A 26,285-nucleotide genomic window follows, 5' to 3' on the forward strand; every position below is an offset into this window, starting at 1 on the left:
GTTTGCGCCCGAGAAATGCCTTTCTTTTCGTAATGGTATGGCCATATTCCTGGTGGACCGATGTAATGCACTCTTTGATTGTATACCTTATGGACGCTTCGATATGCGGAATAAGTACAAGAGAAATCAAGTCAATATCCAAGTTGAAGTGATTCCCGTTGAATGTGTCCATTTCGCATGTGTGGGTGGGAATGTATTTACCCACTTTCCACATACCTGTCTTCTTCTTGGTCGCACGCAACATCCAATTACATGGCCAAAACCACCTGTGGCAAACAACCTTGTATACCATCGTACTTGACTCCCATACCTGCATCTCACGACACTCTTTTACGTTGTACATTTTACAAGCCCTGCTTAAGCGCGTTTTATCAGGAAAAAGCATCCCCTTTGCAAGCACCATTGGTCTAGACTCATCCCACATTGCTGTCTGGATTTCATCAAAATCCCTTGTTAGAGCTTCCGCATCCGGCACGGTTAGCAAATTATCAATGTAAGGAATCTCCCTTGAATGAAACGACACTTCGGACTCATACACTCTTCGTCTAGGGGGTCTCTCTTCAAATCAGGTCCTTCCTCCTCATCTTGCTCATTACCATCCTCACGAAAAAAGGGTGTCTCGTCTCCGGATTCATTAGCATTGTTATCGTAATCACTGTTCTGTTCCTCACTCTGTGCATCTGCCAGATCCCGATGTAATACGTCGTTTTCGGTCAATTGAGTGAGTACGGGTGGTTCAACTTGCTCGTTTTCACTGCAAAACCAACAAAAATATGAGCTACTGAATTAATAAATGATTTCCATATGGCTATATCACTTCACTTACAAGTCATAATGTGGTGAAATTTCATGATGGACGTTTTCAATTAAGTGATGACTACCGGATGGGCCACTTGTAAAATTCATATCCGGCCGGTACCCCCTATTAAATATATGAGCGTTAATACAAATTCAATACGCCAAAAATATACATAATTAATACAAATGAAAATTGAAGTTTACCACTCATCTTGTGAATTATGGAAAGCAGGGTATAAATTATTTTCTCGCTGCTCATTCGCCGGCGGTGATAAGTTTAAATCAAGGAAAACTCTTTCATCCGGAACTTGTCCGGCAAAAACTGCTCCAGAATAACCACCCGATGACTGGGGGTTATCTCTGCTACGCACAACCTCGTTTTTTGGAACGTCTTCGACCTTCACGTACATCTCCAACATTTTGATTACAAGAAATTCCCGGCATTCGTCCGGAGTCCTCAGAAAATCACTCTAAGTTTCATCATCGTCGATGTTAAACTCCGAGTAAAAAGCAACCCCTTGCGGAGTGACGGAATACAGATATCTTCCGGTTACTTTAAGTATCACTGAACGTTTCCTCACACTCAGTTTTTGCATAATAACGATATCAATTTATCGTACTCTATTGTAAGTGGCAATTTAACATGACACTAAGCAGGTAAACTGTAGCCCACGGAGTTATTCTCCATCACAACCTCACCCCCTCAATATAATGAAACTCTTATTCTACGCTCTTCAGACATAATGAAAAAATGTTGGAGAATTTAAGAACAATAAACATTTCAACAAGAGGTAAATTTTTTTTTGAATGAATTTCTATACAATACTAACCTCTTTATATAGGAAATGGCTAGCCGGAATTTTTTTTTATATAGGTATAGCGCCCAAAAAGTTGGCACTATACGCTTTTGAATTATTGAAGTCACGAATTATTGGTGGGGCCAGGAAAAAGAAGTATAGCGCCACAATACCTTGCGCTATACATTAACAGTGCCGTTACTGTTAGTGTATAGCGCCAGGCATTATGGCGCTATATATAAAAATATAATTTTTTTTACCACCTATTTGTGTAGTTTGAGTTCAAAAGAACCACATTTTGGTTCCGGACTCTGTCCAAGAAGGTAATTCAAATAAAGTTTAACTAAAGTCTAAAGCTAGTTAAAGTATGTCTTTGTTAAGCCTTTTGAGAGAAAGGGTGATTTTGTTTTTTTGGAACCCCGGAAAACCCGCAGTCGCTACAGTTTCTGTCACAACCTTTGTCCTTCGGGTGAGCACTATGTGGTAAGCATTCTGTACGCATTGGGTAAACCCCCCACTGTGTAATAGCTTGCAAACCACATAGGAGATGTAAACCACATTAGGCAAGCCCTGTGCGACAGACTCAGACCTAGAAGACATTATGAGTGGATCAATCCCAGGTCATCACTAGGGATAACCCCTTCCAAACCAACTGGGCCGTCCCGAAGGACAAGGGTGACTTTGTTATAATGGTTTTTTTAGTTGTTTTCTTACGTACTAAAAAGTCTACTTTTTAATATTAATTAATAATAAAATTAATCATATTAACTTTTACTATCTCTTTAATTTGTTTATTAAAAATACAACAGATACTCCGAGACTATTTACTCCAAGGGTAACTTTAGGAAAACGAAGTTAATTCCTTCTTGATATCTAAAAAAATAAAATATTGTTGACCACTGAAAATGCCAAAAAATCAATTAAAATGGATCGGGGAAAGTAATATTGTTTTTACACAAGCGGATTTATTGTGACTCTTGAAGACATTTAAATCAAATAATTTTATCTTTTAATCTTTTAAATTTGTGTATTCGAGACTTAGTTCATCTCTCCCTCGTTTATATTATAAAATTTAATGTTATTTTCTTCCGTGCAAGTCAAAATTTGAGAAAAATAGGTTAATTTAATCGTACATCTAATACATTTCGGTGAGTGTGAACTCGAACATGATTATAAACCAATGAAATGAGAGAATTAAAAGAGAAGTTAAGGCAACTAAAATGTGATAATGATGCTAATTCGTACGATAATAAGGGTCTTTCCTTTTTTTCCTTTTTTTTTGGTGGTCAGAGGCACTCTTTATATCTTTCTTTAACAAAATATTCCGCAGCATATCCTTCTCCTCTTTCAATTCTAAGTCAATCCATCTGATTAACAGATTAAGGAAAAACAAAACAATTCAAAAGGAGAAAAAAGGATTTTTATATATATATATATATATATATATATATATATATATATTTATTTATTTATTTTTGAGAAATTCATACGACTTAACTGAATGCATCTAGAAAAATACTTTTAAATTGAACAGAAGATGGGCAAGACTAATAAATTATTAGCAGTGATAGATCTGTCGGCAATGAATAAATAATGGGTCAAAATTATACCAAAGAAAAACAAAGGGGTGGGTGGGGGAGTAAGATTAGATGGATCGTTATAATCGATTAGTTTACATTAACATTGTTGCTATCTTGCTGATCCGATCATAATTCCTGACTATCCCACGCTGATGCACGTCTTCTTCTTTCAAAGTTTTTTATTTATTCCCATATAACTAATGCGCTTTTTTTTCTGCCTAGCAAAATTTAGGTAAATAAAAAGAAATCACAAATCAATACATTTTAATTTCATAGGAATCACAAACTAATACACATTTAGTGGAAATGACATCAGGTAGTCATTTTTAAGTATGCCGTTTAAAATATTTACAATTTATAATGTATTTAAAGATTAGCCAATTTCGCTCAAATTTCAGGACATGACGCCCTAGAGTATTCAGGACATCGTGTCCTAAAGTTCGAAAATTGTGTCCTGAAGTTCGAATCTTATGTTTTGAACATTAAATTAGTAGTTTAGAAATTCAGGACATCGTGTCCTAAAGTTCGAAAATTGTGTCATGAAGTTTGAATCTTATATCCTGAACATTAAATTCGTAGTTTAGAAATTCAGGACATCGTGTCCTAAAATTCGAAAATTGTATCCTGAAGTTCGAATCTTATGTCCTGAATTTTAAATTAGTGGTTAAAAAATTCAGGACATTTAGTCCCGAATTTCAAATTAGCAACTCAAAAATTCATGATATTAAGTCCTAAATTTCCAAATTCAGAATACTTAGTCCTGAAGTTTGAGTGAATTGGCTAATCTTCAAATACATTATAAATTATGGATACATTATAAATAGCGAACTTAAAAGTGACTATTGCTACACTTCGCCCTACATTTTACTTTCATAGAAATTTGATCTCTACTTTTTTATTATTTCATCCATATCATTGTGTAGCCACCTTAAAGCTTTCACGGGACACATACACTGTGTAGATATGTAAGTTACATATATTTATATTATATGTTGACCCCCTTGATTTTTCATATGTTTATTTTTATATATTTTGATACATCTTAATAAAAATCTTAGCTCCACCGCTCCGCATATTTTCGGGTACTGTCTTTTTTACATAGCTTATAAGAACGATTCAATTGGACAGAAGTCACATCATATTACATGTGGAGTTTTTCTAAATTTTTTAAACTTACCTTAGTTACCCTATTCCGAAAAAATCAATAGTTAGTTATCCGTACATATCATGAAGCTTGACCTCTAAATATTTTTCCTAGTAGTAGTAGTGCCTTGCATTTTCTTATACTCCAATGTTTATCAACGTATTCCACTATTTTCACAATTTTGTGTCACCCCTTCACACGTATGCTGATCAGTGATCTCCGTTTTTAGTAATCGTCTTGACATTGACTAAAACCACTCCACATCCACATAAATTCTTTTTGGAATTCTCTCCCAACTACTGTATGTAAATCTTAACTGATACCAACGACCCTTTTTCTTTACTGCATATATAATACACTCATTCTTCTCCTGTTGTCTTCTCGTTGTTTCAAATCGGAAGTTAAAAAGCTATGGAGGAATATCTACTGCCAGGAGAGAGTAGTAATTCGTGTCGGACTCGGAGGAGGAGTGGTTCGATATTTGATCGCAGAGACGCTATTGCTCATGGATCAGCTTATCAAAAGGCTGCTGCTTTGGTTGATCTTGTACGTCCCCCCCACCCTTTTTTTTTGCTGCTTTATTCTGTAATTAGCCTCACTTCGACGCTTACTCTTTATTGAGTTTCACTTTTGAACTGAATTATCCCTTTCTTTTTTAATAATGCTTCCCATGAAGTAGAGATTTAATAGGTAAGCTGCCAAAAAGATAGTGGAGTAGTAATTTGGGTACTGTGGTTTTGGCAGAGGCAGATCCAGAATATAATTGTAGGAGTTCTATGTTTAAGGTTTTTAGCATTGAACCCATAGTATTTTTAAATTATGGGTTCATGTCAACTATTTGTTGCATTTTTAGTCATTATTGTGTATAAATTTATGCTCCGTGTCAAAAGTAATGGGTTCAGATGAACTAGGCGCCGCAAGGCTACATCCACCCCTGGTATTTGGGTTGTTGAAAGTTCCAAGTTTGAAATCAGATACTTAGAGTGGTAAAATGGGGGTCATGTCTGGTAATCCGCTTCAAGAAAATATTGACACCATCATGCCAGAAAAATGCGAATTTTCAGTAAATCTGATCTGATCTGAGACGAGGCACACTAATTGGTGCTGCAATGACAAGGAAATTAATTGGAATTCAGGAAATATTAAAGGCTCTATATTTCGTGTCATATACAGTGTGAGACAACAAGGAAAAGAGAAAACATTGAGGAACTTAGTGACTTTGCCACAAAAGTTTGTTCCTTCCAAATGTTTTTCTGATTGATGTTTGGGCCTGCTTGCGTGCATCTCGACTAATTCCACGGGTACTTGCTACCTCCCACCACTACAAGTATGGGCTAACTCTGTTCACCAAGGCTTGGACAAATGAAAAGAAATTACCTAGTGTTTTTTCCTCAGCTGGAATTTGAACATGAGACCTGATGGTTCTCAACCCACTTCATTGACCACTAGGCTGGTGCCCCTTCCAAATGTTTTCAGGCTGAACTTCTTTTTGGCTCCATTCGTGTGAAAATGAAGGTCGTTTCTGGTCAAAATTCCACGTCCAACCTACAAAATTGAGGCAGGTTTTATTGAGAACTTCTGATTTTTCCAAAGGAAACAACTCTTCTTGTACTGTATTTCTTTTTTGCCTTTCTTTTAATACACAATCTTTTTTTATTCCTTTTCGGAAAGAACTTAAAGCAGACCCTTTGAGAAAACCTTTGTACTGAAAGATGCTAGCTGAATGTCCTAGATGTTTTGCGTCCAAACAGATATGCCCTTGTCTACAGAATAGGTCTCGATTGACCTGAACGGTTATTAGCAATAAAATGTTTTAATATATTGCCATATTGAGTTACTTAGTAGATAAACATTGAGAATAATGGTTTTTGATGTGAAATGATGAAATATTTATTTATTTATTAATTTTTGTGAAAGTGGTGATATAGTTATTTGACTGATAAATTTCACAGTTTTCCTTTAGTAGTGGTTTGGTGAGATATTAATTTTGGAAGTAATACCTGCAGGCTGAAGACGGCATTGGTCTACCTGAGGAAATTCTTGAGGGGGCGAGCTTTGAAAAAGCAGCAGAGTTGTACTTCATGTTTACTCGTTTTGACTTCCTCTGGTCACTTAATTATCTTGCACTAGTCGTTCTAAACTTTTTTGAGGTTTGCACAGTTCCCTTGCTGTCTATTCCAGCTTCAGTCCTTTTTATTTTTTCTGCATGTTAAGTTGACTTCATAATTCCTACTTGTTCTTTGAATTTAGGACTCGCAATTTTAGTTTCATTGATTTCCTGTTCATTTTGCTCAGAAACCATTGTGGTGTTCCAAGCATTTAGCTGAGTCTTGCAATAACAGAGACTACTACTATCTAGGAGAGCTGCCATTTTTGACTGGTGCCGAGTCCCTTATATTTGAGGTAAGCTTGTGGCATGGCTGGTTTTGTTTGTTAAATTTCTGAGTCTTTAATATGTGAAGAAGCTAATTTTTAAGCAGAACCGTCGATGGTTCTGAATTTTGCCTAATTTACTGTGAATTTTATTGGTTTTGGTCTATCTTCAAGTTTGGTTATTTCAAGAGCCTTAGGAGATTGTTGTCTCCTAGTGTTCAGGACTGATGCATGTGCTTCTGCATGGAAACTTAAATTGACTTTCTATAGGAAGCTAGATGAAGCGCATTGAAGACGGTTCATCGAATTCTCAACAAGTGTTGACAGGAAATTTTATGAGATCAAGGAGAGAGGGGGAGGCTAGTCTGATCAATTGTTCAAGTCGAATCACGAGGATAACTTTATAGATCTACACAACTTTGCATGGTAGAAATTCTAGCTACACTCCTAGAATTAGACTGGCAGAACTAAAGGGTGCCATGAAAAATATGAGGATTAGAAAGCCGTCTGGTCCAGATAGTATCCCTATAGAGGTGTGGAATTATCTTGGGGAGATTGGAGTAGTTTGACTGGGAAAGCTGTTTAATGCTATACTAAGAAATGGTAGGATACCTGACTAGTGGACAAAGAGTATCCTGGAAGAGATACTGAAGGTTGTGTGAACTATTGTAGCATTGAACTTATGAGCCACACAATGAAACTTTAGGAAAGAGAGAAAGAGTGTAGGGATATTACAAGAGTGAAAGAGAATTAGTTTGGATTTATGCCTGGTAGATCTACAATGGAGGCTATATTTTTTCTAAGAAGATTAATGTAAGTTTATCGCGAGAAGAATAATAATCTAACATAGTGTTCATTGACCTAGTGAAAGCATATGATTGCCATAAAGTCCTTTGGTGGATGTTAGGGAAAAAGGAAATTCATATTAAACATATAAGATGCCATAAAGGATATGCATGAAGGAGCCGACACTAGTATGAAGATACAGAATAGTATTAGAAGATACAAAAGAATTGAAGATCGGCACTGAGCCCGTACTATCATAATTTTGGATGAACTAACACACACTATGTTGGATGAGGTTCCATGATATATACTATTTGCAGATGGTATTCTGCTAATTGGCAAGATATGCCGCAGCTTCAGTTGACCGAGGACATGACCCTTGATAGGAAGGTATGGAGGTCGAGGATTAGAGTAGGTAGTCTAGGGTGTTCATAACAGTAGTATTGGCATGCAGTCTCGCTTTCTGTTGGTAGTAGGTTTTTAGGACTAACCGTCGTTTTCTTTCATTGTTGATCACCTAACTATCTTGTTGTCTCTATTATGCTTTTATATGGCTTTTTGGTACTGTCCCTTCTTGTCTATATTTTCATTAATGTGGTGCTTATGCTTTCCTGCCGAGGGTCTATTGGAAACAACCTCTCTATCCTCACAAGGTAGGGGTAAGGTCTGCGTACACACTACCCTCCCCAGACCCTACAGTGTGGGATAATACTGGATATGTTGTTGTTGTTGTTGTTGTTGTTATTCTTGTATTCTGCTAATTGGCGAAATTAAAGATGGTCTCAACCAAACGCTTGAACTATGGAGAAATACTTTAGAGAGTAAGGATTTCAGAATAAGTAGAAGTATGACTGAATTTATGCACTGCAAGTTTGGCCTTCATAAGAAGTATGGAGCTTAGATGAGATTAGTCGGGATTTCGATGCTTAAGTGCAAACAATTCAGATATCTACGCTCGATATTCTATGAGAATGGTAGATAAATATGTTACACAGAATCAAAATAGGATAGTTGAAATAAAAATGTGTTAGCAGAGTGTTATGTGATAGAAGGAACCTACCAAAATAAAAGGCAAGTCTGTAGAATGGTTATAAGACCAACAATGTTTTATGGCCGTGAATGTTGGTCGTCTAAAGTCCATCATATTCACAAGATGAATGTCACAGATATGTAGTTGCTACGATGAATATGTAGTCATACGTTAATGAAGTCTTATTGATGAAGAAGGTGATCATGCAAGATTAGACAAGATTAAAAATGATCATATTCGGCAAAAGGTGCTAGCAGCATACATAAAGATAAATCAAAAGAAGTTGCTTGAGATAGCTTGAACATGTCCTACGTCGACCTCCAGATGAATTGGTATGTAGGTGTGTAACCATTTAGTGAATGAAGCTGTTAGAAGGAGATGTGGTAAACCTAAAATCACACGGGAGAAAATTGTCTCGAAAGACCTAAGATCTCTTGGAATTCATGCAGACCTAGTGAAAAGCTGGAGACAATGGAAGACAAAAGATCAATACATGCACTATCAGTTAGTTGGGGTTAGTTTTAGTCATGTTAGGACGTTTACTCTAGGTCCAGTGTTTGCTATGAGTCCTTTAGTTTTGGTCAGTATGTAGAGAACTTCTAGTACCAAAGAATCTTATTGTTGTTAATTGCCATTGTTATTGTTATTGCTATTATAAAACGGGCTTAAATGGTGCGATATGGATAGTGAGAATTCATAAAGCCGACCCCAACTTTCTTGGAATTGAAGCATAGTTGTTTTTGTTGTATAGGAAGCTTGAATAAGGAAAACTTGGACTTCCTTTTCATTCTTAAAGCCATGGCTGCATTATTATTACACAAGAAATAAGGACAGTTCTCACTTTGTTTGTGAGAATTTCTATTTCATTTTTTCTTCTTATTTTTTACTAGGTTTGCTAGGTAGCTTTAAAAGAGGAACATTCTTTGGTCCAATATCGAATAATAGGGGCCTACTCTGGATGCATAAACATTACTATCACTTATATGTAGTTAGCTAGGTATCTTCAGAAAAGGAACTTCTCTGGTCATTTATTAGGCTGTAGGAGACTCTTGTGAAATGCAAAACATAAAAGCTGGGTAGGCTACCTTATTCTTCTGGCCTCACTAACATTTTCTATTTAACTGTCTTCTGCAGGGTGTCACTCTTCTGCTTCTTATAATACACATTTTATTTCCAATATCATATGAAGGCTTCAATCTCTACTGGAGAAGTCTTCTCAACAGACTGAAGGTATTTGGTACCAGTACTTTATGTTTTCTCCTTAAGAATGGTGATCTTTTTAAAAACGATCTCATACATTTCGATTCCTCCTTGTAAAGGATAGGTTGTTTGTGAAGATAGTCTGAAGTAAATACTTTATAGTCTGAAGTTAGTTCTTTTGCATTGATGTTCTTGTCACTCTTCTCCCTAAAAGTAGAAGGTGAAATATCTTGGTTGTGATATGTCACATTTCTGCAATAACAAAACATGGTAAGATGCATCATGCTTAGCAGGAAACTCAATTTCTTAAAATTTCTTACAAAAGTTGGCAATGGATGACTGAAAGAACACGTCGAAGCAAAAACGAGAGTGACTTTGAACCTTCCCTAGATACAGAAATAATGACTTCCAATGAATCATGAGAAAAGGCATCAAATTGATCCTGCAGTTAGTCTCTTCCTCTTCCTCTCCCTCCACATTTTCCTCAAATTCTATGTTCAAGATCAAACACCAGAAAAAATTACTCAATTAGCACTAAATATTCTTGGAGGGGGGGGGGGGGATATGGAGAATATTACTAATTGAAAAAGAAAAAAAAATTATATTACAGTGGAAAAAACAGGGACACTCTCTCCTCACTGAAAGAGAGAGGAAAGAGAATAAGAAGATGCATCTGACTAATCAACCATGTGCAGATTGCAGTTTGATGAAGAAACATAGAATGGATTTGAGATCGTGGCTCTTTATATTGTTGGAAATCTGCCAAAAGATTAGCGATAGATAACAAACCAAATTGGTGTGGGAATTTTTCTTGACTGTGACTATGGATCTTTGCTAAGAGATTTTAGATGCATAGGTGTCTGAATGATGATGGTTATATTCCACCTTAGCATGACTACTCATGCATTGCCTCCGTTGCACGTTCTTCTGTGGTGTTTTCCCACATGGTGTAACATGACAGAGCGATGAGGTATTAGAGATATCAACTAACTTGACCTCTGTACTCCTTTATGGAAGTGGAACCATATCAAAGCTACCATTTCTGGTCGAGGTGGTTCTTATGTTGTGCTGCTCTTAAATTTCCTCCTCCAGTTCATCTTTTGTAAGGCATTTCTATAGCTTTAATTTTTGCTTTGGAAAGCACATCCTTAGAGAGCCATTACTAATAGTAATCAATTTGTTTTGTAACTAAGGAAAGGAATAGAAAGGAAGAGAAATGGTGGAATTGCCCATTTCCTGATTTTGGTTTGACAAAAACAAAGTGGACGAAGGAAAATAGTTTTATTTTTGGGCTCCTTTTCTCTCTAATGTTGGGAGGGAAGAAAATGTAGAGAGAATTTAGAGCATAAGCAATAATTTTTTTTGTGTATATATATATATAGAGAATATTTTAAGAAACAGAATCACTTTCTATTTGTCCTCTCTGTACTTTCCGTTCAATTCCTTTCCAAATAGAGGGTAAATTTCAACAAAAAATTCTCTCTTTAATAAACCCACAAAGTTTGTGTAGAAGCCACTCTTGTGGTTCTGCTTAATCTGTTTTATGTTCAAATCTAACCAGCAGATTTAGATCTTTAATAACGATTTTTGAGGAAAAAAATATTGGAAGGTTCACTGGTATTGATAAATCTTTGGTTGCTTAACACTACTGATAGTTAATTTTAGTTAATGACAATTTTCTTTCTTGTTTGGCTTGATTTTTCAGGTCATTTTGCTGTTAATCTTGGTTGCAGATATTGTGGTCTACATTCTCTTTCTAGCAGACTTCTATTATCTACCATTCCGTATTGCACCCTATCTTCGCGTGGTGTTCTTTATTTTGAACATTAGGTACGCCATTGTAGGATCGCTACTCATTTAATTTCCAGTTCTAGTCAGAACCTCGTTATTTATGTTTATGTTTTAAATTTCTTTACCAAGACTTCTCGCTCCAAGTGGTCTCTCATTTTCCTTTTCTAGTTGTCTTTTATCATTTAGTTGTACATATAATCATTACTGAGAAAATAATTTTTATACACAATTCGTAACTTAAGTATTATATGCGAAGGAATTTAAAGAAGTGAGTTTCCACAGTTGTCTCCCCAAATATTAAGCAAATAGCATTATGTTCTACTGCTGTTAATCAATTAAGGCTTCATGGTTATGTTCTTTCACTGGCCCTAATGCTTTCGCGCCCTCCCCCACTCCACCAAGGAAAGAAGGTGGGCCAGATTCTGCGATTCTGTAAAATGGCCAGCTTTTATCAACTTTTGAAATGGATGGAAGTGTTCAGATATGAATTTATGTACTGTGCTCTCTCTCCCCTCCTCTCTCTCTCTCTCTCTCTCTCTCTCTCTCTCTCTCTTTGTGGTCATGTTGCGATCTTCGACTTGTTGTATGAGCTTCAAATGTGTAAAGTATGTCTTGGACAAGCAGTATGCCTGATGTATAAAATTCGATTTTCCGCATAAGTTAGGTTAATCACAACTTTTCTTCTGATAATGTGAATGCACATCTCATATAAAGAGTATGTTTTAGTTAAAAATATATTCATTTAAAAAAAATGAAGGTTCATATGGACTTATTCATGCTGATGCATCTCTATAGTGTTTTCCACTGTTTATCAGTATCATGTTATTAGTGCATGTGAAGTCAAGGACATTGATTGTACAGGAAAGACCACCCCCTTTGAATTGATGTAAATTATAGAACATGACATTACGGTAAGAACATGAATTTTCCTATGGATCCCTGCAGCTGGTGCTGCATTTGTCTGGTAGTTGGCAGTGCACGTGGTTGGTCGTTTTGACTAGTGGTGGTGGTGGTGGTTGACGATGATGATTGTGCGGTGGAGTCTAGTTGTGGAGCTGATTGGTGGTGGCAGCTACTGGTGGCGGTGGTTGGTGGTAGAGGTGGTTAGTGGTGGTGATTGTGTGGTGGAGGCTGGTAGTAGAGATGGTTGGTGCCTGGTGGTGATGGCAGGCTGTGGCTGGCTGACAGCTGTGGTGGTTGGTGGTGGTAGTGGCAGGCAGCAGCGGCGGTAGTTGGCAGTGGTAATAAATAGAGTAGTGATTACATTCATACGAATCTTTAAGTGAACATCTTAATGTTAAGACTCTGTACAAGATCAGAGTGATTCAGTCCTATTAAGAGTTAAGAAGCAATGAAAGAAAAAAAAATGCACTTCTATTTTTCTTGCAGTGTAAACAAATGAGGCCTAAGCAGCATAATCCACTAGAGGTTCCTTCTTTTTTTCTTCATTCCAAAGGTTCAGAGAGATGGCATGTTGGGTCCACATACTGCCTTTTATTTTTCTTGATTTACTTGGTTTCTTAGCTATTTTTGTTAATATGATCTTAATTTCATACTTTTGACAATAGGGAATTACGAGATAGCTTCTTCATCCTTGCAGGAATGCTTGGTACCTACCTTAATGTTGTGGTTAGTTATCCTTATCTTTGAGGGTTAATGGTTATTTTCATAATATAGTTTTTAACAGACACTTAATGCTAGATGATATGATAAACCAAAAAATTTCACACCTGAGTTTTATGATCTTGCGTCCTTTCTCCAACTTATCATTAACCTAAGCCCTTCCCTATTTGATCTATGTTCTCTTTCCTCCCCTCTGCAGGCTCTATCTGCTTTATTTCTTCTGTTCTCGAGCTGGTTAGCGTACGTCTTCTTTGAAGACACACGGCAGGGGAAGACCACGTTTACTTCGTATGGCACCACGTTGTACCAAATGTTTGTTTTATTCACAACATCAAACAATCCAGATGTCTGGATTCCTGCGTACAAGTGAGTGCCTCAGAAAATTGTCTTTAGTCCCCCTTTTACTCTCTATAATACTGTTGATTTTTGCCTAAATCTGGAATGTTTAAGATAGTTTTTGCCATTAAAAGCTCTGAGTTTTGGTTATGTTTTGGTTACTATTAAAGATAGTGTCTCCCACCTTCATACCAAGAGCAAAACCTGAGCAAAGTACATCTTGCTCTCATCATTAAGCTTTCTTACCGAGTGTTTTCTCTTATTAAACTTAACATTTGAGTTAAAAAAAAAATTCCATGTAAACTTTGGAGTTGAAACCTGTATTATGTATTTTTCCTTTCAGGGACTCACGTTGGTATTGCTTGTTTTTTGTTCTGTACGTGCTATTGGGCGTTTACTTTGTTACCAACTTAATTCTTGCTGTTGTATATGATAGCTTCAAAAGTGAGGTAATGTCTTCCAACGTTTTTGCTTCTATTGGAAATAATTGCCACCATGTTAGTGTTTGCCATAGCAAGTACCTTTCCTGTAGATTTTGCACCTTGCACGTATAAATTTATTTATTTATTCTCTTTTGGTTGTAGCTTGTAAAACAAGTGGCTGATAAAGATCGTTTGAGGCTAAGGACTTTGAAGAAAGCATTTAGCTTGATTGATGAAGCCGTGAGTAGGACACGTCCCAACTGGTTCTCCAATTAATCTTCTGTGGTTTACATGCATTTAATATGCTTCTCTTCCTTCCTTTTACCTGTGGAAGAGAAGTTTCTATCCTTGTTCTTTCCTTTTTCAGAAGAGATACGGCAGTAATAGCTGTTAATAAGAATCTTTTCCCTCACAAATCTTATGTAGGCATCCTGTACATTGTATGTAGTTGCCTGCCTTTCTGTTGACACAATAAATTTAGAGGCAAATATAATCTAGCTCCAATAAGAAGAGGGTTTATATATTTTTTGATAAAGTAATAATTCCATTAATGTGATGGGAAAATTTACAATATTAGAAGATAGATTATACTGAGAACTGAAGAGGCAGTTGATACAGTTCCGATGACTCTATAGGACAAACACCTTCTGGTATTCTCAGACGCAGAAACAGGTAGATCAAATGCATAGGTGTTTAAAAGACATAATAGAGTTTGAAGACGCTTCCTCCTTGCTCCCCTTACCTGAATGATTACAAACAGGTTTATGTGTGTGTGTGTGTATGTATCTGTATTATTCATGTCAAGTGGGCAGCTCGGCCCGTAACCGGTCTGGCCCCATACATAAAGGGCCTGGTCAGATTTGTCTTTTTAAAGGGGCCCAATCGGGGCCTCTCTTTTAAGTTAACCAGCATGGTACCAGTGACAAATATATGAGTTAGCCTGGCCTGGTAAGAAAGAGTTGTGATTTTCAAATTTTAGTAGTTTGTGTTATGAAATTCAAATTTTAAGTATCAACTTTCATGTAATTATAAGCTTCAACCTTTTCATATTTAATGAAATTTGAGGTCTTCCGTTTCTTCAAATTTTGTATCTGCATTAATTGTTTAAATTATGATTTACTATTAATAATTCGTTAAATACATTTAACCCAAAAAGTGAGTTCGGTCCGGTTATGAACTAGCCTGAAATTGGTCCGGCCCGTTTGACATGAATAGCTGTATGTAAGAGAGAGATAGAGAGAGAGAGAGGGAGAGGGAGGGAGAGAGGGAGGGAGAGGGAGAGAGAGGGAGAGGGAGAGAGAGAGAGGGGGAGAGAGAGAGAGGGAGAGAGAGGGAGAGAGAGGGAGAGAGAGAGACACCGAGGGTGAAGGTAGAAAGAAGATAATGGAAAAGGAAAAAGTAATTTCACAGATTTCTGTTGTATTCAAGAATTTAATAGGTAAATATTTTCGATTTATGAACTTATTCTCCCTACCTTACTATCTAGAAGGGTTTTTTGTGTCCTTAAATCTTGTGGTTGCCATTCCTTTTAAAGTTGTGTCCTTTTAACATTGGCAGAACAATGGGCTCCTCAACGAGAAGCAATGTACCCTGCTGTTTGAGGAACTTAATAAATATAGGTAATGTTCATTCTCCGCATCTTCCAATGCATTTCAGACATGTAGAGTTCTGCTGCTATCCGCTAGTTCTTCTCATTAATTATTTTCTTTTTGTAGTGTGGCTCATACAGCCATTCCTTGAAACTGAAATTGACCTAACAGTTGCAACTTGAACTGGAGCCGTGTGACTAAATCCAAATCAACATGTTGGATGTAAAGCTTTCTAGCAAACAATGTAGTGAATCTGTGTTTTGGTACACGGCATTTCCAGTACTGGCATGAGAACAATCTGATGTTGCCACGGCCATTATGCACCAATCTTCAATTGATAGCCGCTTATTTAGGATATCGTCCAGGCTGCACACACTGTAATAGCTGCATTCTGGGAGACATCATGCTTAGTGGGCCCATTCATCATAAAACTATCTAAATCATTCATGGGCCCACTAATTGGATTTTCAAAATCCACCTATGACCTTATGAAGATTTTCTCGCTTCTAAGTAGTGGTTACGTGATTGAACCTTCTTCCATTTGTTGTTGAGAGGTCAATTGAACAGGAAAAAAAAAGATACCTTTACCTTTAGTTTTCATAAAAAGAAAGAATGTCTTCCATTTATCTGAGAGAAAGGAATATTTAAATTTTGATACTAATATACTTTAGGAGTGCAATAACAAATTAGAGGCATTTCTCAAAACTTGTATTTGATGGTTCGCCTGGCTGGTTGTTCATGTGCTAGTACATGCAACTATATGTGTCAGTTTGCTTCGCAGGATTTAGCTTGTGATACTGCTAGTTCATATTTTGTAGTCAGATACCCCTGGACTCATGATGCATCTCATTCCTGTATTACTAGCCAAGGGGACACTAGTGAAACAGCAATGCCGGATCTGAATTGTGAAAGCTGATCCTGGTTATGAGCTAGCAGACTGAGAAGGAAGAGGACAGTTGATTAGCTACTAGTCTCTTCTAGATAAAATTCATTTCATACCTTTTGACTAAGCTGCTCTCTGGTCATTGTAATTTGACAATCAGCTGTGGACTTGACGATCATTTTGGAAGTTTAGCAAACTTCGCTTTAACTTGAAGTCACTTTGACAGCAGCACCTTAGATTATTAAAATAGTTTCATGACAATCTGGGAGCACCTATGATATAAGTTTAACTAGTGTCTTTAAGGAGTTTGATAATGTATCTGCTATTACTAAGCGTACTATTAAACAGATCCATGTACGGGAAACACAAAACCAAAATGGGTTCAGTTAAAAAATAAGCATAGCATTCGACGTCGTGATTAGTGATTTGATACTCAGGAACAAATCTACCCTCTACAACAACAACCACCTAGTGTAATCCCACAAGTGGGGTATGGGGAGGGTAGTGTGTACGCAACCTTACCCCTGTCATGCGAAGGAAATCTACCCTCTACACTCTTTCTTTTTTTATACTAATAGTTGTTTTTTTTTTTTTTGATAAGGTAAATTGTATTAATCAAAAGGGAGAGAACTCCCGTATACAGGAAGTATACCAAAAAGTAGAGAATTTACATCAGAACATGATTCTTTACAAAAGACGCCCAATCTTCTATACAAGTAGGGGCTATATGAGTGCACCAAAAAGCGATCAAAGATAAAAGACTATTCTTAAGATGTGAAAAAGTAGACTCAATCCCCTCAAAAGCTCTCCTATTTCTCTCCCCCCAAACTATCCACATGAGAGCTAATGGGGCAAACTTCCACGCCTTTTGCTTTCTTCTTCGACAGAAACCTGCCCAACTATATAACATTTCCTTTACGGTGCTTGACATCACCCATTGAACACCAAAAAGGTTCAGAATCGCCCTCCACAAAGTCGAGGACACAAGGCAATGCAACAAAAGATGATCAACTTCTTCCCCTGAGCTTTTACACATATAGCACCAACTAACAAGTGTAATTCCTCTCTTTCGCAGATTCTCAGCAGTCAAAATTACTCCCCTCGCCGCTAGCCATGCAAAAAAGCACACCTTCGTGGGCGCCTTAGGAATCCAGATCGAGAAGTATGGAAAAGAGGTCTCCTCTCTCACCAACATACTCTGGTAAAAGGACTTTACGGTGAACAAATCATTGCCACGCAAACCCCATCTCCAAGAATCACAAGATGGCTGGGGCTGTCTTGCCCATATAGCAGTCTCAATAAATCTTGGAGCTCCGCAATCTCCCAATCTTGCATGTTCCTTCTAAATGAGAGGTCCCATACTACCCCCCTTCATGCTCCTTACGAATCTGTTGGACCATCAATTCCTTCTGGTTTGAAACTCTGAAGACGTAGGGGAAGGAGACCCTTAGAGTTTCCTCTCCACACCACCTATGATTCCAAAAGCTGATTCTCCTTCCATCTCCCATCCTGTAAGTGATGTTACCACTGAAGAATCCCAATTCTTCATGATACTCCTCCACATGCCACACCCGAAAGGTGTTGTGATTGCCTTGGTCCTCTAACCCCCTCCCGTGGAATCGTACTTTTCTACTATGACCTCCCTCTATAGAGCATACTCTTCTACCCCGAATCTCCACCGTCATTTTTCCAACAAAGCTCTGTTGAATACCCTAAGATCTTTTACTCCAAGTCCACCCCACTTCTTTGGGGAAGTGACTGTCTGCCAATTCACTAGATGATACTTTTTAGTTCCATCTGCCGCATCCCAACGAAAATTCCTTTGAAGCCGATCCAATTTTTCTGTGATGCTCACAGGAGCTTGCAACAAGGACACGTAATAGGTGGACATACTCGATAAAGTGCTTTTGATAAGCACTTCCTTTCCGCCTTTTGACATGTACCGTTTCTGCCAGCCTGCTAATCGTTTTTCAACCCTTTCGATCACTGGATTCCAAACCATAGTATCCTTATGCGAAGCGCCCAATGGGAGACCCAGGTAAGTAGTGGGAAGGGAGCCCACCTTACATCTAAGAACATAAGACAAAGCATCAATGTTAGCAATCTCACCCACCGGGAAAATCTCACACTTGCGAGGTTGATTTTGAGACCTGATACTATCTAAAACCACTGCAGGACCTACTTCAGGTAGCTCAACTGATCCATATCGGCATCACAGAAAACCAGGGTGTCATTCGCAAAAAGCAAATGAGAGACTCTTCGGGCACTGGGCACCCCGATCGGAGCTGAGAATCCTCTCAAGAAGCCTCCGGCCGCCGCACGATCCATCATTTTACTCGGAGCATCCATCACTAGAATGAATAGCATGGGGATAGGGGGTCTCCTTGCCTGAGACCCCTGGAGCTGCCAAAGAAACCACACGGGCTACCATTAACCAGGACAGAGAATCTGACTGAGGAAATGCAAAACTTGATCCATCCCCCCATCTTGCCCCAAACCCCATCCGCATCATAATGAAATCCAGGAACTCCCAATTGACATGGTCGAAAGCCTTCTCAAGGTCCAACTTGCATAGTAAGTCGGGATCTCTATTTTTCCTTCTGGAGTCTACAAGTTCATTTGCCACCAAAGCGGCATCCAGGATTTGCCTACCTTCCACAAACGCATTCTGGGAGGACGAAATGGACACGTCAAAAACCTTCTTGCGTCTGTTGGAAAGCACTTTAGAAATAATCTTGTAAATGCTTCCCACGAGAATAATAGGCCTGTAGTCTCTGATACAAGATGCACTTTCTTTCTTAGGTACAATAACAATAAAAGTAGCATTGATACTTCTCTCGAACACCATTTACATAGAAGTATTCAATGGTTTCCATCAACTCCCCCTTGATGGTGTCCCAACAGAGTTGGAAGAAGGCCAAGGAGAAACCATCAAGGCCGGGGGCCTTGTCACCAGCACAACTCGACACAGCCTCGTGCACCTCCTCCTCCTCGAAAGCCCTTTCTAGCCACTCACTGTCTCCCTCCCCTATGTGGTTGAACTCTATTCCACCCAAAGTCGGCCTCCAACTAACTTCCTCTTTGTATAAGTTCTCATAAAACCCCACTATCGCCCCTTTTACCTCCTTATCTCCCTCAATCCTCACCCCATCCACAACTAAGGACTCTATGAAGTTTCTCCTTCGATTTGCAACCGGCACCCTACGGAAAAATTTGGTATTCGAATCCCCCTCCTTTAACCATAGTGCCCTCAATTTTTGCTGTAAACTAGTCTCCTCAGCTATTGCTAACTTGACTATTTCCCTCTTAACCTCCCTAATCTCTCTTTCTCAAATCCATCTAACTCGCTCGCCCTTTGCCCTCTCACTAGTTCCCCCAATTCATGCATAAGCTCCCTCATTTTAACCTCTACCCTCCCAAAAACCCCCTTATTCCACCTAATAATATCTCCCTTGAGCAATTTAAGTTTCTTCGAAAGACGGAATGAAGGTGTCCTTGATACCCCGTAGCTTGTCCACCATTCTTTCACCTTGTCACAAAATCCTGGCACCTTCAACCACATGTTCTCGAATCGGAAGGGAGCTCGCAACCCCCTCCCTCTGCATCCATCTAGCAAGATAGGCAAATGATCTGAAGTCAGCCTAGGTAAAGGAATCTGCAGCACATTCGGCACCAGCTCATCTCAGGAGGGCGATATCAGAAATCTATCAAGTCTAGACCTTGAGTTGGAATCCTCCGCCCTGGCCCAAGTAAACCTTTCCCCTGACAGAGGGAGATCAATGAGAAAGTGATCACTGATGAAGTCAGAAAACTCTTCCATGGCCCTCGAAATCAGACTACACCCTAATCTCTCCTCCGGGAATCTAATAGTGTTAAAGTCTCCCCCTAGAACCCATGGAATGTCCCATTCCCCCATCATATTGGCCAGTTACTCCCAGAAGAATACCTTGGACCCTTCTCCTACCGGTTCATACACTCCCCCAAATCCCCACTCCACCCCACTCACTCTATCTTTGACAAGAGCTGCTAAAGAAAAACTCTCTTCTTAATTTCCTTTACCTCCAAGCTTCTATCATCCCACATTAGAAGAATGCCCTCGGCACTTCCCGCTGCTAGAACCCGGTCATATTTTACCCAACTACCTCCCCAGACACTCCTCGCAATCACATCCGACAAAACTTCCATTTTTGTCTCCTGAAAGCAAACTAGGTTAGCACCCCACTCTCTAACTCCCACTTCGATTATGGCCCTTTTGTTTGGGTCATTCATCCCCCTCACATTCCATGAAAGAATCTTAAGTTCCATAAGAAACAATATCCCCCTTCTCCCCACCCCCTCTAATCGAGCTCCCTTCCTCCCTGTCACACACCCGGCCCCTTCTCTGGTACACCACTACATCCCCTAAATTATTTTGCTTAACACCTTGACCCAACTCCCTCCCTGCACCATCATTAAAAGATTGTTGCTCAATCTCCCTCAACAATTCTAATACCCTATCTTCCTTCCCTTCAAAAGAAACACCTAGAAACTTCCCAAAGTTTAGTAGTTTATCCTCCATCCAGAAAGACATATCCCTTCCTCCCATCCGTGACGAAATTGGACAGGCGCCTTCTATATGAACCCTTTCCTTTCTCCTTCCGAAGGAATACAAGACCATAGCATTGCTAGCAATAGGAACTTTAGGTACCGAAAGGATCTCACCATTTCCTTGAGGGGTATCAACCTCTGAAATAAGCACCCCGCTGTTATAAGAATGACCAGAAACACCAGTATGGTAGCCTGAAGGAGGAGAACATAGAACTCTTGGCGGCATCTTAACAGGGAGTACTGGTCCGGCACTAACATCAGTTGGTGCATGCTCAACAATCTTCCCAGAAGAAAAAGAAGCTTGAAGTGTAGCCTCAATACAACTAAGCCCAGGAGCAGCTGAGGGAGCGATGGAGTTGGGCCCATCAGAGGCGGGAGGTCATGGAATAACAGCACCATCTATAGCAGGTACTGCCACTAAAGCAGCGGCCATCGAAGAGGGGCGCAGGTCACTAGAGCTCGGTGAAGAAATACCACTATGTGTAGCACCATTGGCAAAAGAAGGAAGAACGACTGTTCCCATATGCTTAGGAGCCTTATCAGATGCAACTTGAAATAATCTGGGCCCCTTAGGATCAATTCTAATAGAATTGGGAAAAGTTGCTGGGCCCATGTGAGGAGGCCCAGGCCTATACTTGCTGAAATCTTGCCTGGCCCTAGGATAATTAGAAGAGGACCGGCCCATTCTGCCTTTCCAACCCGCATCACTAACCCATTCACGTCTTTTCCTTCTGTTGAAATTTTATCTTCTTCTCCCAAAATCAAACCTCCCGTCTCTTCTCGATCTAACGTCTGACTCCGGCTTAGTCCACGATCCGGTGAGCCCTCCCCTCTCCTCAGGGACTTATTTCCCCACCCCTCCCTTCTATTTGACCTTCCCTTTTCTTCTGCTACTATCTCAGGCATAAAGATAAGACGAAATTCAGGACTCAACCAAACCCTGTAACTCAAGTAGCCATCTTCCACCACAGTGGAGATAGGGATTTTGCCCCCTTTCCTCACCTCAATCCTCACTTGCAAGAGATTGTGTAAGCTGCAAGCGACATCAATAAACCCCCCACAGATATCCCCAATCTTCTTGAATAATTCAAGACACCAAAGATGCACCGGGAGACCCACCATGTTGACCACCAATGATTCATCGGTGAAACGAGGGTCTAGACACCCATCGTGCTCCACCCATCTGCCTAGCTTTAATAAGTTCCCATCGAACCACCTATTTCCTCTTACAAGAATTTCGGTAGCTTGAGACTCGTCGACAAAGCGAAAGAGATATTGTGTGTCCCCCAGTTGCGATATTTTCAGCCCGTCCTTGACGTTCCATGCCCCTGTTGCCCAGTTCCTAACAGCCTCTGGAAAACCAACCCATTTGGAGAGACCCAATCAGACAAGATCTCATGAAGCCCTAGCACATGGGAGTGTGCTCCTCAGATAGTGAGAAATGTGGCTCTTGCCCTACGTCAAGCTTTCGGTGGCATCTTCCCCCAAGTTCTAGGACTGGCCAAGAGACAGCTTTGATGAAAGACATGTTTTTCAATTTTCTAGATTCTAGAGAGAAGTAGGAGTTTCTCTTTGTATAATCCATCATATTCTAGATACGGCTGTCCCAAAAAAGAGGTGAGAAACGACCGGAAAAACCTCAAAGGTTAGAAAAATCAATAGTCACAGTGGGTGGAAAACAGAACATAGGAAGGGAAGAGCTTTTCTGGTACTGAACAACGGAAACAGATGCCGAATTCTGGGTTTAATGGCCGGAAAAAAGAAAAAGTCGTCGGATTTTGGCGAAACTGAGACAGGAAGGCTCGGAAAAGCCTCGAGAAGAGGCTGTCAGAAGAAAGAAAATTGAAAAAGTCACCGGAAATGCCACACGCGCCGGCGCGTGGCTAGATCTCGTCGGAAAATCCGGCGCATTGACGGCGCGTGAGGGCGCGTGAGATGTCAGATGCCGGCGGACTTTACTGGGGGTGGTGGAGTCTTAGGAGGAAGAAGAGGGTTGGGAAGTCCATCATCTGTAGCAGTGTTAGAGTTGGGAAGTTCGAAACCCTTCAGATCTTGCCCTCATGAAAATGTTAGAAGAAGGGCTTAGTTTTACCATGTCTTAGACAAAACTGTAAAAAAACGCTGACACTATGTGTTATTGGAATCCATTTCCATCTAAAATGACTAGGACCAGCAACACATTATCTCATCAAACCCCAACTCTCACACTTAAAAAAAAATCTTTGGATGATGAAACCAAATTCGAAAGATGCGATTCATGGATTTTACAGCTGATCTATTTCAGAGGGTTCACCCTGCTTGTTGGTTTTCTTTGCGGATGATATAATTAAAATTCTTTTTGTACCTACTTTTAGATACTGCTGCATTTGAATTGACTTATGTTATCTTCTCTTTAGATACATGAATATACCTTATGTCGTGCACTTTTTTTCCACGTATATCAGTCAAGGTTCCACATCGCAGTAGACATTGATACACATAATCTTTAAATGTCTTTAGGACATTGCCGAAAATATCAGGAGATGATTTTAAGTCAATATTCAATGAGCTGGATGATACTGGTGACTTTAAGGTACTTACGAATCTTTTTTAATTCTCTGATATAGTGAGGTACTTTCGTTCTTGTTACTCTCCGTTTCTCTTGATTTGTACACATTTGAATTGTTCTCATAATTGAATAGTGACTTTAACAGTTTATTATATTTTAATTATTTTCTTTGAGAAGTTTGAAATGTTTTGATATTGTGAGTTGGCTACCTTTTTCTCTGTGTATATAGTTTGGATAGTGACGATGATGCCCTCATTACATTTGTAAAGGGTCTAGCGGAACTTCTCATTTTTTTTTGGTTTCCCAACAGTGTCCGATGCCCGCGTTGGGGCCTGACTAAATTCGGATTCGCGCCGGAAAGTTTCTTTTTTTTTTTGGGGGGGGGGGGGGTAAAGCTCTCCCTAACAAAGGTGACTTCATACGCAGGGCTCAAATCCGAGACCTCTGGTTAAGGATGAATTACACTCCACCACAACCCTTGTTGGTGGAACTTTTCATTGTTGCCAATTCTGATAGCAACTATAGCTCTCGTCTTACTGTTATGCTTTAGCTTTGTTTTCGTTGTTACAGTTTATCTTGATGATCTTGACCACCCAATAACACACACAAGCAGATTTTATGTTTATAATGGAGTACACAGAAACTATTAGGCTTGCCAAACATTTCTAGGAACAATTGTTACTTGGAAAACAGATTTTCTTTTTTAACTTGTGTCGTTGATATTTAGCTTTTTCAGTCTCAAACTTCCATATCTCAAACTTGAGTTTTACCTTTAAATTATGAAAGTTATGTGATAGGTTAAACTACTGATTTCGTATTTTCCATTCACTTCTCAAAGCGAAATTTTTGGTTTATCCTATCAATACTTGGTATGTTATTGGAATGGGTGATGAAGTTGAATGACTTAGCACCATAGCTTGATGTTAAGCAATGAGCACATCTGTCTAGTACCTTACCATTTCAAGTTGTTAGATCTTCTTAAGTTTAAGAACTTCAAGTTTCTCATATTTATGCATGGAACCAGATGGGTGTCTGAGTTATAGGATCAGATCCTTTCCATAAAAGAAGTGTATTCTCAATCACCAAAATTTCATCTTCATTTTTGTTCTTACACTTCTCATAAACTCCTCTCTGTCAAATGCAGATAAATTTGGAGGAATTTGCTGATCTGTGCTCTGCCATTGGACTAAGATTTCAGAAGGAAGATTCGGTGAGTCCATTTGCCCTTTCGATTACAGTTTGAAGGTGATATCAGAGAATCCTTCATGTTCTGTTTTCTATTGCAGCTGCCAATCTTTGAAGCATGTCCAAATTTCTATCATTCACCAGCATCAGAGAAGTTGAGAGGCTTCATCCGCGGAGCTACATTTGAGTACATAATAGTGTTCGTTCTCCTTGTCAATCTTGTTGCTGTTATTATTGAAACTACGGTATGAATCAAACTCTGTACGATCTCTAATTGGATTTTGGATGCAAATAAATAATATTTCTATGCAAAAGTAGCCCCAGCATGTAGTTATATTAGTGGTTGTCTTATTTGAACGTGTGAAATGATATTAACTCCTTTTGGTATCTGATCTGTTAAATGTTGATGTGGAGAATATGCATTATCCTTAGATTACCAACAACTGATTCCCCAAGCTAGTCTTAACTAGCAACTACCATAATTGTTACAATTGTGATCTTGAATCAAGCTTAAGTGTGGCGTCCAGTGGCGGAGCTAGGATTTTCATTAAGGGGATTCAAAAGAAAAAGAAGTAAACACACAAAGAAGCCCAGAGATTCAACATACATAAAAAAAAAAAAATTGACCTATCTACATAGTGTAAATTTCCGGTGAAGGGGTGTCAATTGACTCTCCTTGGACAAGGGTAGCTCTGCCTGGTGGCATCCTTCCCCTTGTTATAAGAATGAGTACCTCCTGACTCCATCCAACATGCAGTTGAACATTGAATCTGAACAACCGAGGAACTTTTCCTTTCTGCTTTGCTTACTGTCTAGTGCTTTCGATACTGTGTGGATGCAACATCAAGGAAGTGGGCTTGCTCCTCTATGTCTGATAAAAATAACACAGTGCCATTATAAAAGTTTCTGTTTAATTACCTCAGAGAAACCTTCTCTTCCAAATCATTTACGTTTGAAAGGACCGGCACACCTTACTGACCACCTGAGTTTTGTTGAAAGGGTCAACATTCTCACCCAAAAAAGAAAAAATCAAGATCCTCATATGCTATGATATTGTGACGGTTTCAGTTTGTTTTTTCATGGATGTCAATCAGGAAAGCTTTTGTTTGGGTGGTGAATTTTATGCTTGTATGTATAATACATGAGACAAGGACTAACGACTGAAGAAATATCCTGTTCTTTTCTCAATGTTTTTGTTTACATCTTTTCTAAGTTCAGTATGAATCTCATTTACTTTTTCTGGTGGTGTATTCTAGCTTGATATACAAAACAACTCAGGTCAAACCTTTTGGCAGAAGGTGGAGTTCACCTTTGGTAAGTCGCATAATGAATTTCAGGGCTTGGCACCAATATTTCTGGAAATTAGATATTTGCTTTTTCATTCATGAGATTCTGGTTATAGTTTGAGCCCAATAGGTAGAAAGTTATCCAGATGGTTTTATATCAGTGGTAACAACTTGTTGCCTTTTACATTAAATATATTGACCATACGTAGTAGAGGATTAATTGTTCAAGGCAGAGATAAATATATGGCATCTGAATTGTGCTGTTTGTATTTTGCATTTTTATTTGATATTTCAAATGCTAAAACTTTTTCTTGCCCTAACAGCTCT

General features: G+C 38.9%; 1 protein-coding gene across 2 annotated transcripts in view; it reads left to right on the forward strand.

Annotated features, from left to right (window-relative positions):
* Positions 1 to 4,529: 4,529 nt before the first annotated feature.
* Positions 4,530 to 26,285, forward strand: part of LOC104231179 (two pore calcium channel protein 1B) — a 43,763-nt gene continuing 22,007 nt past the window's right edge. Inside the window, exons 1-15 of one of the 2 annotated variants that reach the window (XM_009784125.2) lie at positions 4,530 to 4,620; positions 4,721 to 4,865; positions 6,326 to 6,469; positions 6,615 to 6,722; positions 9,643 to 9,738; positions 11,414 to 11,538; positions 13,068 to 13,128; positions 13,322 to 13,488; positions 13,802 to 13,907; positions 14,043 to 14,120; positions 15,438 to 15,499; positions 23,439 to 23,511; positions 24,632 to 24,697; positions 24,774 to 24,917; positions 25,929 to 25,986. In XM_009784125.2, coding sequence (XP_009782427.1) covers positions 4,731 to 4,865; positions 6,326 to 6,469; positions 6,615 to 6,722; positions 9,643 to 9,738; positions 11,414 to 11,538; positions 13,068 to 13,128; positions 13,322 to 13,488; positions 13,802 to 13,907; positions 14,043 to 14,120; positions 15,438 to 15,499; positions 23,439 to 23,511; positions 24,632 to 24,697; positions 24,774 to 24,917; positions 25,929 to 25,986 — 1,423 coding nt within the window. In that variant the 5' untranslated portion in view covers positions 4,530 to 4,620; positions 4,721 to 4,730. The other variant, XM_009784124.2, reaches the window with a different exon arrangement.

The sequence above is a fragment of the Nicotiana sylvestris genome, chromosome 7 (assembly GCF_000393655.2).
Source record: "Nicotiana sylvestris chromosome 7, ASM39365v2, whole genome shotgun sequence".
NCBI classification, from domain to species: Eukaryota; Viridiplantae; Streptophyta; class Magnoliopsida; order Solanales; family Solanaceae; genus Nicotiana; species Nicotiana sylvestris.